The 10,340-nt window shown below is 38.8% G+C and overlaps 1 protein-coding gene across 11 annotated transcripts in view; it reads left to right on the forward strand.

Moving 5' to 3' along the window:
• Positions 1-10,340, forward strand: part of Rapgef2 (Rap guanine nucleotide exchange factor 2) — a 299,442-nt gene that overhangs the window by 236,376 nt on the left and 52,726 nt on the right. For all 11 annotated transcript variants that reach the window (XM_017803518.2, XM_029556717.1, XM_008854327.3 and 8 more), the window contains 2 exons: positions 1,309-1,445; positions 2,004-2,162. In XM_017803518.2, the coding sequence (XP_017659007.1) occupies positions 1,309-1,445; positions 2,004-2,162 (296 nt within the window). The remainder of the gene's footprint in view (positions 1-1,308; positions 1,446-2,003; positions 2,163-10,340) is intronic.

Here is a 10,340-nt window from a genome sequence, read left to right on the forward strand (position 1 = left end):
CCCTTAATACCCTTCTCCTATGGTCCTACCTCTCTTGAGCTCCTTCTTTCCCTTTATCCCCTAGGTTCCTTGTATACCCTTCCCTCCCCACTCCCTTAAACTAACCCAATTTTTATCCATATCTCCCTTATTAAGGCCTGTTTCCTACTGTTCTACTCTGTCAGGTTCTTTTTTTTCCTTTACCTCCCTGGTAGAACCTTGGTAAAACCCTAATTTTGATGGCATTTGGGCATCTCTTGATCTATCTGGTTAGGCAATTTAGGAGTGATGGGCCCACCATAAAGGCTAGGAGGAATATTACCAGAGGCCCAGTAAAACTCAATTACACCTGAATTATTGGCATAAAAACAGCAAACTTCACGTCAGGCCATGTATGAGCCATCTTCTTTTAGGAACAGTAGTTCTGTCCCCCTTCTGCTCTGTAGCACCATTTTAGATAGGGAGTTAACCTGTCTCTCCAACTGCTGATGGAGTCCTGTAGACATCTGATGTCTCTGTCTATCTGAGAGCTTAGAGGTCTAAAATTTTTATTACCCATGGCTAGGGTGGCAGCAGCCAAGGCATCAGAACCTGCAATGCCCGTTTTCACAATGATGGCAGTAGCCCTTGAGAGACCTGGGTTAAGGCAAAGTGTTTTTGCCCATTCTCTCTGTTATAGAGATAAGCCTGGGGGAGAACATGGACTAGTACGCACATATCTCCATGGTGAGAGTCCCGTTTTAGCTGTTCTGTAGTCATGTACTTAGTAAGGTTGAAGGTGCATGCCTGTCAGGTGGTTTCAGGGGCATGAAAGAGTAAACCTAGGTTTCCTGCGAACTTATGGGGCTATCTGATGCTCTAATATTTTACCCCCTCTGAAGACGTAACCTTTAAAGTTTAGGGATTAGACAAGAGCTCTTAAATACTTTTGGTGTTTCTAGACTTCGATACAGACCAGGCTGCAAAGAAGCCCAAGGACATTTTGACTGTTTGAGACAGGGTCTTACTCTGTACCCTTGGCTGTCCTGGAACTCACTGTGTAGACCAGGCTGGCCTCAGACTCACAGAGAGCTGCCTGCCTTTGCCTCCTGAGTGCTGAGATTTAAAGGCAAATGCCACCAAGCCCAACGAGCTGTTGCTTCTCAATCAAGGAAATGCTACTATTTCCACAATGACAGAAATCTTTGTGTATTTATAAGAAAACTAAAATGAGTTTTTCAGAAGGCAGTATTGAATTGCTTTCACAAAGAAAGAACCCTAGAACATTCTTTCTAAGACTTGTTTCTAATAAAAATTATAGTTTTGACAAGGTATATCTTTGCTTTTCAGAACAACTCTTAGAATTTATGCACCAGCTGCCTGCCTTTGCCAACATGACAATGTCAGTGAGACGGGAGCTCTGTGCTGTGATGGTGTTTGCTGTGGTGGAGAGAGCCGGGACCATTGTGCTGAACGACGGTGAAGAGGTCAGTGGCTATTTTTACCACTTAGAAAATTTGAGAATCTTGCAGTACAACACCCAGATAAAACCTTGTTTTTATGTTTCCCCTCTTAAAACCCAGCAGTAATAAATTCAGTAGATAGAAAATGAATTATCGTTTTGTCCTGGTCTTCCAAACCCATTGTTTTATTTTTCACTGTGTACAGCATTTCCAACCGTATTGCTTGAGCTCTTGTTTTCGTTTGGGTGCTGGGGCCTCTCACACTAGAGGCAAGTGCTATTCCTCTAAGCTACACAGTCATCCCCAAAATGTTTTCATGTGGTAGCTTTTCAATTTTTGCCATTTCCATCATAAACAAACTGCCTTTGATCAGTACAAAAATTGTACTCTGTGCTAGGCCTAGAAAATATGCCAGTGTGTGACTCCATTTCATTGCTTACCTGTTGAACTTGTTGAATGGCTTCACCTTTCAAGTTACTTAGTCCATCTTTAAAATAGAATATAGGTTACTTTGGGGACCTTCACAGCCGGCTGATTGCAGTAGTATTTATTCTACTTTGTCTCTCCCCACCCACCCCCTAGCTGGATTCCTGGTCAGTGATTCTCAATGGTTCTGTGGAAGTGACTTACCCAGATGGGAAAGCAGAAATCCTGTGCATGGGAAACAGTTTCGGTGTTTCTCCCACCATGGACAAAGAATATATGAAAGGGGTGATGAGGACGAAGGTGGATGACTGCCAGGTACGAGACACCATGGCAGTGTAGTTCTTAGTGAAGAACATTTATGTGCGCTTGCTGAAGTTTTCTGCCTATATTAATGTCATCTTACATTTATAAATAAGATTATATCATGAACCATTTTTTTAAAAATTATTATTTTTATTTTATGTATATGCGTGTATTGCCTGCATGTATATGTCATGCAATGCCTGCAGAGGTCAGAAGAGGCTGTCGGATCCCCTGGGACTGGAGTTATGGACAGTTGTTAGCTGCCATGTGGGTGCTGGCATTTGAACCCAGGTCTTCTGCAAGAACAACCAGTGTTCTTAACCACTGAGCCATCTCTCCAGCCCCTTGGATGATTATTTTTAATGTTTTGTCCTAAGAAATGAAAACAAAATCTTTTTCAAAGTTATTAAAAGTCTTAAAGGACTAGTTTTTTCTTTTGTTGTGTTTTTTGTAATGTTGAGTTTCGAACTGAGGGCCAACATATGTCAGGAAATACTCCACTACTGAACTACTTCCCTAGTTCCTAGCTTCTGTTTTTCAAAAGGATTTCTGAATTACAGAATTTTAAAATTGCTATGAAATTAGCAAACTCAGAAGGGCCAGTGAGTTTGCTCAGTGGCTGAAGCCCTTGTTGCTCAAGGCTGGCAACCTGAGTTTGATCCCCAGAATCCATAGTTGGAAGAAGAGAACTAACTCCACAAAGTCGGTCTCTGACCTCCGCACATGTGCCATGGACTCATGCCTCCCCCAATAATAAATCTTTTTAATCTTTAAAAATTAATAATCTAGTCATCAAAAATATAAAATCAAATGTGCATTATGAAAAGAAATTAATAATAGATTAACAAATACTATATGTATAATTGTGCGGCGTTTTTATTTAAGTAGATTCCAGAAAAGGAATTGATTTTTAGAAGAACCATAGAATTGATCCACATTATCAGATTAAAAAATGGTAATAAAAAGTACTCAATAGCAAAAAAAATAATGTGTTGATTTGATGTTGATAGTCTTTTAACACTGGACTAGAGAAGACATTAGAGCAGTATGATTTTAATTAGATTAATTTAACAAGTAGATTCTATATCATAGTGAAGTGCTTTAAGAGTCTTTTGTTATTAAGTGTTTATAATTAATGTATTAGAAAACTAGCTTTAAGGAATAAATGTTTTAACTGGGCGTGGTGGCACACGCCTTTATAATCCCAGCATTTGGGAGGCAGACTGATCACCATAAGATTGAGGCCAGCTTGGTCTACATAGTGGACTCCAGGCCAGCTGGGGCTACAGGAAGACCCTGTCTCAAAAAAAAGACTTTAAGAAAAAAAATAAAACAAATGGGAATAAATGTTTTAACTTTAATGTAACTAAACCAAAAAGATTTGGTCACTGTTGACTGTTCATTGCATTCATTAGTCTACAGTTTAAACAACTAAACATTGTTTATTCTAAAAGAGCATAATTGAATTTTTACAGATTTATTTTAGTTTTAATTAGCATATATGTGTGTGTGAGAGACACATGTGCATGTGTCCACAGAGTAGAAGAAGTGTTGGATCCCTTAGAGCTGGAGTTATAGGTGGTTGTGAGCCACCTGGTACAGGTGATGGGAATCGAACTCAGGTCTTCTGAAAAAGAAGTACGCACTCAACTGCTGAGCCATCTTTCAAAGCCCCTAAAAGAACATAATTGAATGCTTCATGTTATTATAAAATGACGCTACTCTCTTAAATTTTTACTTTAAGCACTTTGCTTACTAAAATGGAAACAATCAAGATAGCTACAACTGAAATAATACAGAATCAAAAGAAATTTGCCTACTGATTGCTTTAATTTGCCCCATAGAGGTGCAAAAGGACTATGAGTTAAATGTTTTAAAATATAATGACAGACCTGTACACATAGAGACATACAGAAATAAAAATAAATCCTATGTATATCCAGAAAATCATTCTATATAATTAGTTCTCAATTAGTACCATAGGGGAAAACAAAAACAGTTGTTAATCCTCAAGTATTTGTTTGGGTATGCTAATAAATATTTAGACGGGATTATATGTGATATTCAGCTCTGGAACTGTATTCCAAAAAAATAACGAAACCAAGCTGAGCTAAAACAAGCTAGAAAAATTAAAAATTTTTCTCCATTCTGCAGTATCTCATCGGTTCTTCCCTGAACTCTTCCTTATGTTGATATTACAGAATGTTTGAGTTTGAGTCTGTTCTTTAAAGGTCAAGAAAAATTTAGTTCATTTTTGAGAACTCTTGTCAGAATACCAAAATGTGCACTCTTCTTTTTGGAAACAGTAGGAACCATGAAATGACCTCCATAGTTCCTATCATCTTACTGACCATATGACACCCAGTTAATAGTTACTTATGTATTGAACAAAATCTGTGGTGTCTTTTCCAAGAGAAAGAAAGCTTGCTAGGATTGTCCTTCATCATCTAACCTTTCAGTGGTTTCCAAAATAAGTATGCGGTCACGTGATCGATAATGTGGTTGAGTTCGGGTAAAGCCACAGAAAACAATGGTGATAGTATGGCAAGGTGGCATACTACCTGTAATCCCAGGACTTGTGGGGCAGAGGAGGACTTTGTGTTTGAGGGCAGGCTGGAATACATAAGGAGACGAAAAACAAAAAAGGATGAATGGATCAAATATAATCTTCATTTTGCTCCTGTTTGTGTTTTGTCCTGGGTCCCTCTTAAAGTTCACTCCCCCTAGGTCTGTTATCACTCTGTTTGTTGGATATGAAGGACAGAGGTCAAGGTGTTGTTTAGATACCATGGTTACCAGGTGATTAGTAATGGCTTTCCATCCTCCACATTCACCTCTTTACTTTTTCTCTTCTCCCTTCTCTACCGCTTTTCACCATGTAAAGCTTTCTCCATTGCCTGTCTTAGATCTGCTCTCCACTCTTCAGTGGGGGGTGAGCACTTACATGCCTGCGTGAGTTTCTCCTACCCACTGCTAAGTGTCAGTTTAAATATATATAACCTCTTAAGAAGGTAAATCTGTGCTAGACTCACCCTTTCCTGGGACACAGGAGCTAATAGTACTGGAATTAAGAAGCAGTTTATTGTATGTTGAAAATTAGCTATGCAATTAATCATGATGCCCTTTGCCCAGAGGAAAATAGTCTCCTGCTGTTGACCTTAGTTTTTCCTTCCAGCAGAGCTGGGTGTGGAAGGGGCTGCCCAGAGCCTGCTCCAGCCTAGATTTTCATGGTGCTTGTTAGTTTTGTTCATTTTTGCTTTGTTTTGCTGTTTCACAAGCAAAATCTTGTTCGAATTTTTATTTCAATCAGGGTAGTAAGAGCATATATTCAGTACTTTCATGTGCTTGCAGCTGTCTGAAAGAGCAGAGCTCATTAAAACATTTATAAACTTGCAGCTGATTTCTCCATACCAGTTAAAATTAAATTTTTCCTATAAATTTCATGTTAGATCTATAAATTTCTTCTTTTTAGCTTTCATTAGATTTAAATTTACACAACAAGACTTATTGAAAGCCAAAAGGCATCAAAATTAAAATGGAACTCAACAGAAATAGTTAAGCGTGCACAAGCGCAGAGCCAGAACACTGCAGTATGTTCCGGGCCTTGCTGCTCAGAAGAGGGAGGAAATGCACCCCCCAAGATTTAAACAGGACTTCTAAGAGAACTGATCAGGAATTTAAGGTTTGCATAAATGGGCTGATGCCAGTCCAATCGAAGACAGTTTCCTAGGATATTAAATAAGGCGTAGATAATAGTCACTGTTTAATTACTTTCTGTTGAAAGTAAATTTTTCCCTTCCCTTTCCCCCTTTTTTAGTTTCCTGACTCTTTCTCTTACTCCCACGTAGATATATAAAAAGTTAAAAGTGAAGATCCACGTCTGAGAACATGCATGTTTGTCTTTCTGAGCCTGGGCTACTGCAGCTAATATTTTCTATTCCATGTATTTTACTGCACATCTCATGATTTCATTTTTCTTTATGACTGAATAATACTGCATTGTGTATATGGACCACATTTTATTATCCCTGTTGCTATTCCTTGCTATTGTAAATAGAGAAGCAGTAAACATGGATGGGCAGCTGTCTCTACAGTAGGATATAGAGGTGTTTCATTATATGCCCACCAGTGGTACAGCAGGATCATATGGAAGGTCTGTTTTTAGCTTATTGAGCAATCTCCACACTGATTTCCATAATGGCTGCACCAATCTGTACGCCTACCAGCAATGAATGAGTCAGGTTTCCCCTTCCCCCACATCATCACCAGCATTTGTTGTCATTGTTTCTTAGGATAGCCCTTCTGGCAGGGGTGAGATAGACTCTTAGAATAATTTTAATTTGCATATTCCCAGTGGCTAAGGATGTTGAACATTTTTAAAAATATTTATTGGACATTTTCACTTTGAGAATTCTCTATTCAGCCTATTTTTTTTCAATTGGGTTGTTTTCTTGTTTAGTTTTTTTAGTTCTTTGCTTATTCTAGATATTAATCTTCTATCAGATGTATAGCTGGCAAAGATTTTCTCCCATTTTCTAGGCTGCTTTTTTAATTGGTTAACAATTTCCTATGCTTTATAGAAGTTTTTTAATTTCATGGGGTCGTATTTGTCAATAATTAGTCTTAATTCCTAAGCAACCGGAATCCTGTTTCAAACAAACAAACAAAAAAGTTCTTACCTATGCCTGTATTTTAAAATGTCCATTTTTCCTCTAGCATGTTCAGAGTTTCAGGTCTTATATTAAACGCCCTTGAACCATTTGGATTTCATTTTTGTACAAAGTTAGACATAAGGATCTAGTTTTCTCCTTCACGGCAGTATGCAGTTTTCCCTAGTCCTATTTGTTAAAGAAGCTGTCTTCTTCAGTGAGTATTTTTTATATTTCATTACAGTTTAACATATTCAATAACAATTTCCAGAACAAAGATACATCTCTTTAGGGGCTGGAGAGATGGCTCAGCAGATAAGAACACTGACTGTTCTTGCAGAAGACCAAGGTTCGAATCCCAGCACCTACATTGCAGCTAACAACTGTCCGTAACTCCAGTTCCAGGGGAAGTGAGAGCCTTTTCTGTCCTCCGTGGGCATTGCACGACCCAGATGCACTTACCTACGTGCAGGCAGTACACTCATTCACATAAAATAAAAATTAAAAAAAAAAAAAGATACATCTCTTTCAAAAGTGGCTGTAAATTTTTAGGTTCACAGTTGAATTAATAGTTATACAGTATTGAACTCAGTATAAACCCTGTAAGACATAAAATTGAATGAGTTTTTAACCTTTAAAAAAGATCTCCATTTTATTTTAAAGTACCCTGTTTCCTACAAAAGGACTCATTTTTAATGCTACTAACACTTAGATGTTTGCACATGCATCTCTAATCTCTATATATCTGATTATTACTAGCCACAGTCATTTACACTTAGATCCTTGGCACCTGAGTATGGATATAAAGTCATCAGGTAGATTGCAGTGCTAATATTTATCATCTCTACTATTTAATGTGAAGTAAATTTTTAATGCTTCCTCCTCAAATATAACTTTTTATTTCTTGATTTTGTGTGTGTGTGTGTGTGTGTGTGTGTGTGTATCATACAGAACATCCCAAACAATCTTAATCGTCTATATACCCACTTCCCAAATGGCACCCTCCCATAGCCTCCCCCCAACCCAACTGGAGCCCATATACTCTATCATCCCTGTTACTGTCCACTGTGTTGTCAACACCCGCAGCTGCTCCCCAGTGCCCCACCCAACTGGAGCCCATATGCTCTATCATCCCTGTTACTGTCCACTGTGTTGTCAACACCCCCAGCTGCTCCCCAGTGCTTGTCCATCTGCTGACTCTAGTCAGTCTATCTAGAGATCCTTCTTTGAGGAGGATTATATGTTCCTCACATAGCAGCAATCAGTTGTCAATATTCCTTTAGATAAGATTGGAGTCTGCTGTTCATTTTCCCAGTTCTATGTTGGGTTACTGTCTGAGAGTCTCTTGGGCCTCCCTGGCCAACAACTCAAAGGAAAGTATCTCCTGTCTGGCACTGTTTCTGATATGTAGCCTTTAGCTATACATAAGGACTCTTTAAAAAATTATATTGACTACGTTAATCTTTAGTTATACTTTACTTTGGGGTGTTTAAGACCCTACAGTTGGCCCAGATAAACCAATTTATTTTTACTCTTAAGGCCGAGTAAGGATCTGTTCCTCAGGGGTCATATGGGCTTGGGAGGAGCCCCTGGCTCCTTTCTTTTACCAGTTCCGCCTATATGAAGATGTCAAAGGTCCTGCTTGACCATGGTTGGCTTCTCTTGGAAGCATCGAGGAAATGTTTCCTCACTGTTAATCCTCCTCTTTGTAGACCGGACACGGGTTCAAGTCCATCTGGTGGGGTCTCCTCAGCCTCCTTGATCAAGAGCACAGGTGACCCACCATAATTACAGGACATTTTGGGAGATGTTCATAGTCCCCTGGAACTACTTGACCTAGGAGGACAAGGAACAAAAACTGTCTTTTATGTCCCTCTGACCAAATTAGTATAGGCCTCAAAGTATATCTGTTAAACATCCAAGAAGGTTAGTTCCACCAGCCTGTTACTGTTAATTACTGTATTCCATGTAGATAAATCTTGGGCAAAGACCAACCGTTCTCAGATAAACCTTGCCTAGACGTATATTATAATCCTTGAGCTAGCTGTATGTATAATTTGTCAGTAGATTGTTGGACTAATATGGTTCCCTCTGGTTTTTTAAAACTAGGTAGGCATTATTTATCTCTCACATTGTCTCACCCCTCCACCATGGTTTCCCCATTTAAGGTACCTCCATTTTTTCCCATTTCTCCTTTAATAATGCCCTTCTCCTATGGTCCCACCTCTCGAGCTCCTTCTTTCCCTTTATCCCCAAGTTTCCTTGTATAACCTTCCCTCCCCCCTCCCCTTAAAATAACCCCATTTTTATCCATATCTCCCTTATTAAGGCCTGTTTCCTACTGTTCTTCTCTTTCAGATTCTTTCTTTTCCTTTACCTCTCTGGTTCCTTTTTATTATCCTGGTTCCTGTAGTTATGTCTGGATACAGATTCACTTATCAGGATTTGGTGCTAGGATCCACATATGAGGGAGAACATACGTCGTTTTTTTGTTTTTTGTTTTTCTGAGTGTGTTACTTCACTTAGTATAACAGTTTCTAGTTCCATTCATTTACCTGAAATTTTCATGATTTCATCTTTCTTTACTGCTGAGTAAAACTCCATCATGTAAATGAACCACATTTTCATTATCCACTCGACAGTTGAGGGATATTTAGGTTGCTTCCATCTCTTAGCTCTTATGAAAAGAGCAGCAACAAACATGGATGTACAAGTGTCTCTGCAATAGAATGAGTTCTTTGGGTGTATGCCAAGGAGTGGTATAAGTGGGTCAGATGTTAGGTTCATTTGTAGTTTTTTAAGAATTCTCCATACTGCTTTCCATAGAGGTTATACAAGTTTGCAGTCCCACCAGCAGTGGATGAGTGTTCCCCTTTCCCCACATCCTCTCCAACATTTGGTATCATTTGTTCTCTTGATCTTAGCCGGTTCGACTGTGGTAAGATGAAATCTTAAAGTGGTTTTAGTTTGCATTTCACTAATTACTAGTGATGTTGAACACCTTTTAAGATGCTTTTTAGCCATCTTTATTTCTTCTTTTTGAGAACTCTGTTCAGCTCCTTAGCACGTCTTTTAATTGGATTACTTCCTTTCTTGATTATTTTTTGAGTTCGTTATATATTCTGGATGTTAAACCTCTGTCAGATGTGTTGCTGGTGAAGATTTTCTCCCATTCTGTGGGTTTTCAGTTCGTTTCCTTGGTTGTCTCCTTTGATGTACAGAAGCTTTTTAGTTTAATGAGGTCCCACTTTTTAAATCTTGCCCTTGTTTCCTGGGCTATTGGTGTCCGGTTTAGAAAGTCCTTTCCTACACCTATATCTTGTAGGTTTTTCCCAATGTTTTCTTCTAAGAGTTTCAGAGTTTCAGGCTTTACATTGAGGTCTTTGAGCCACTTGGAATTGACTTTTGTGCAGGGTGAAAGATAGGGGTTAATTTTCATTCTTCTGTAAGTGGAGATCCAGTTTTGCTCGCACCATTTGCCGAACATGCTGTCTTTCCTCCAGTTGATGTTCTTGGCCCCTTTGTCAAATATCAGGTGGCT

Source organism: Nannospalax galili, unplaced genomic scaffold (genome assembly GCF_000622305.1).
Source record: "Nannospalax galili isolate Female #2095 unplaced genomic scaffold, S.galili_v1.0 scaffold305, whole genome shotgun sequence".
NCBI classification, from domain to species: domain Eukaryota; kingdom Metazoa; phylum Chordata; class Mammalia; order Rodentia; family Spalacidae; genus Nannospalax; species Nannospalax galili.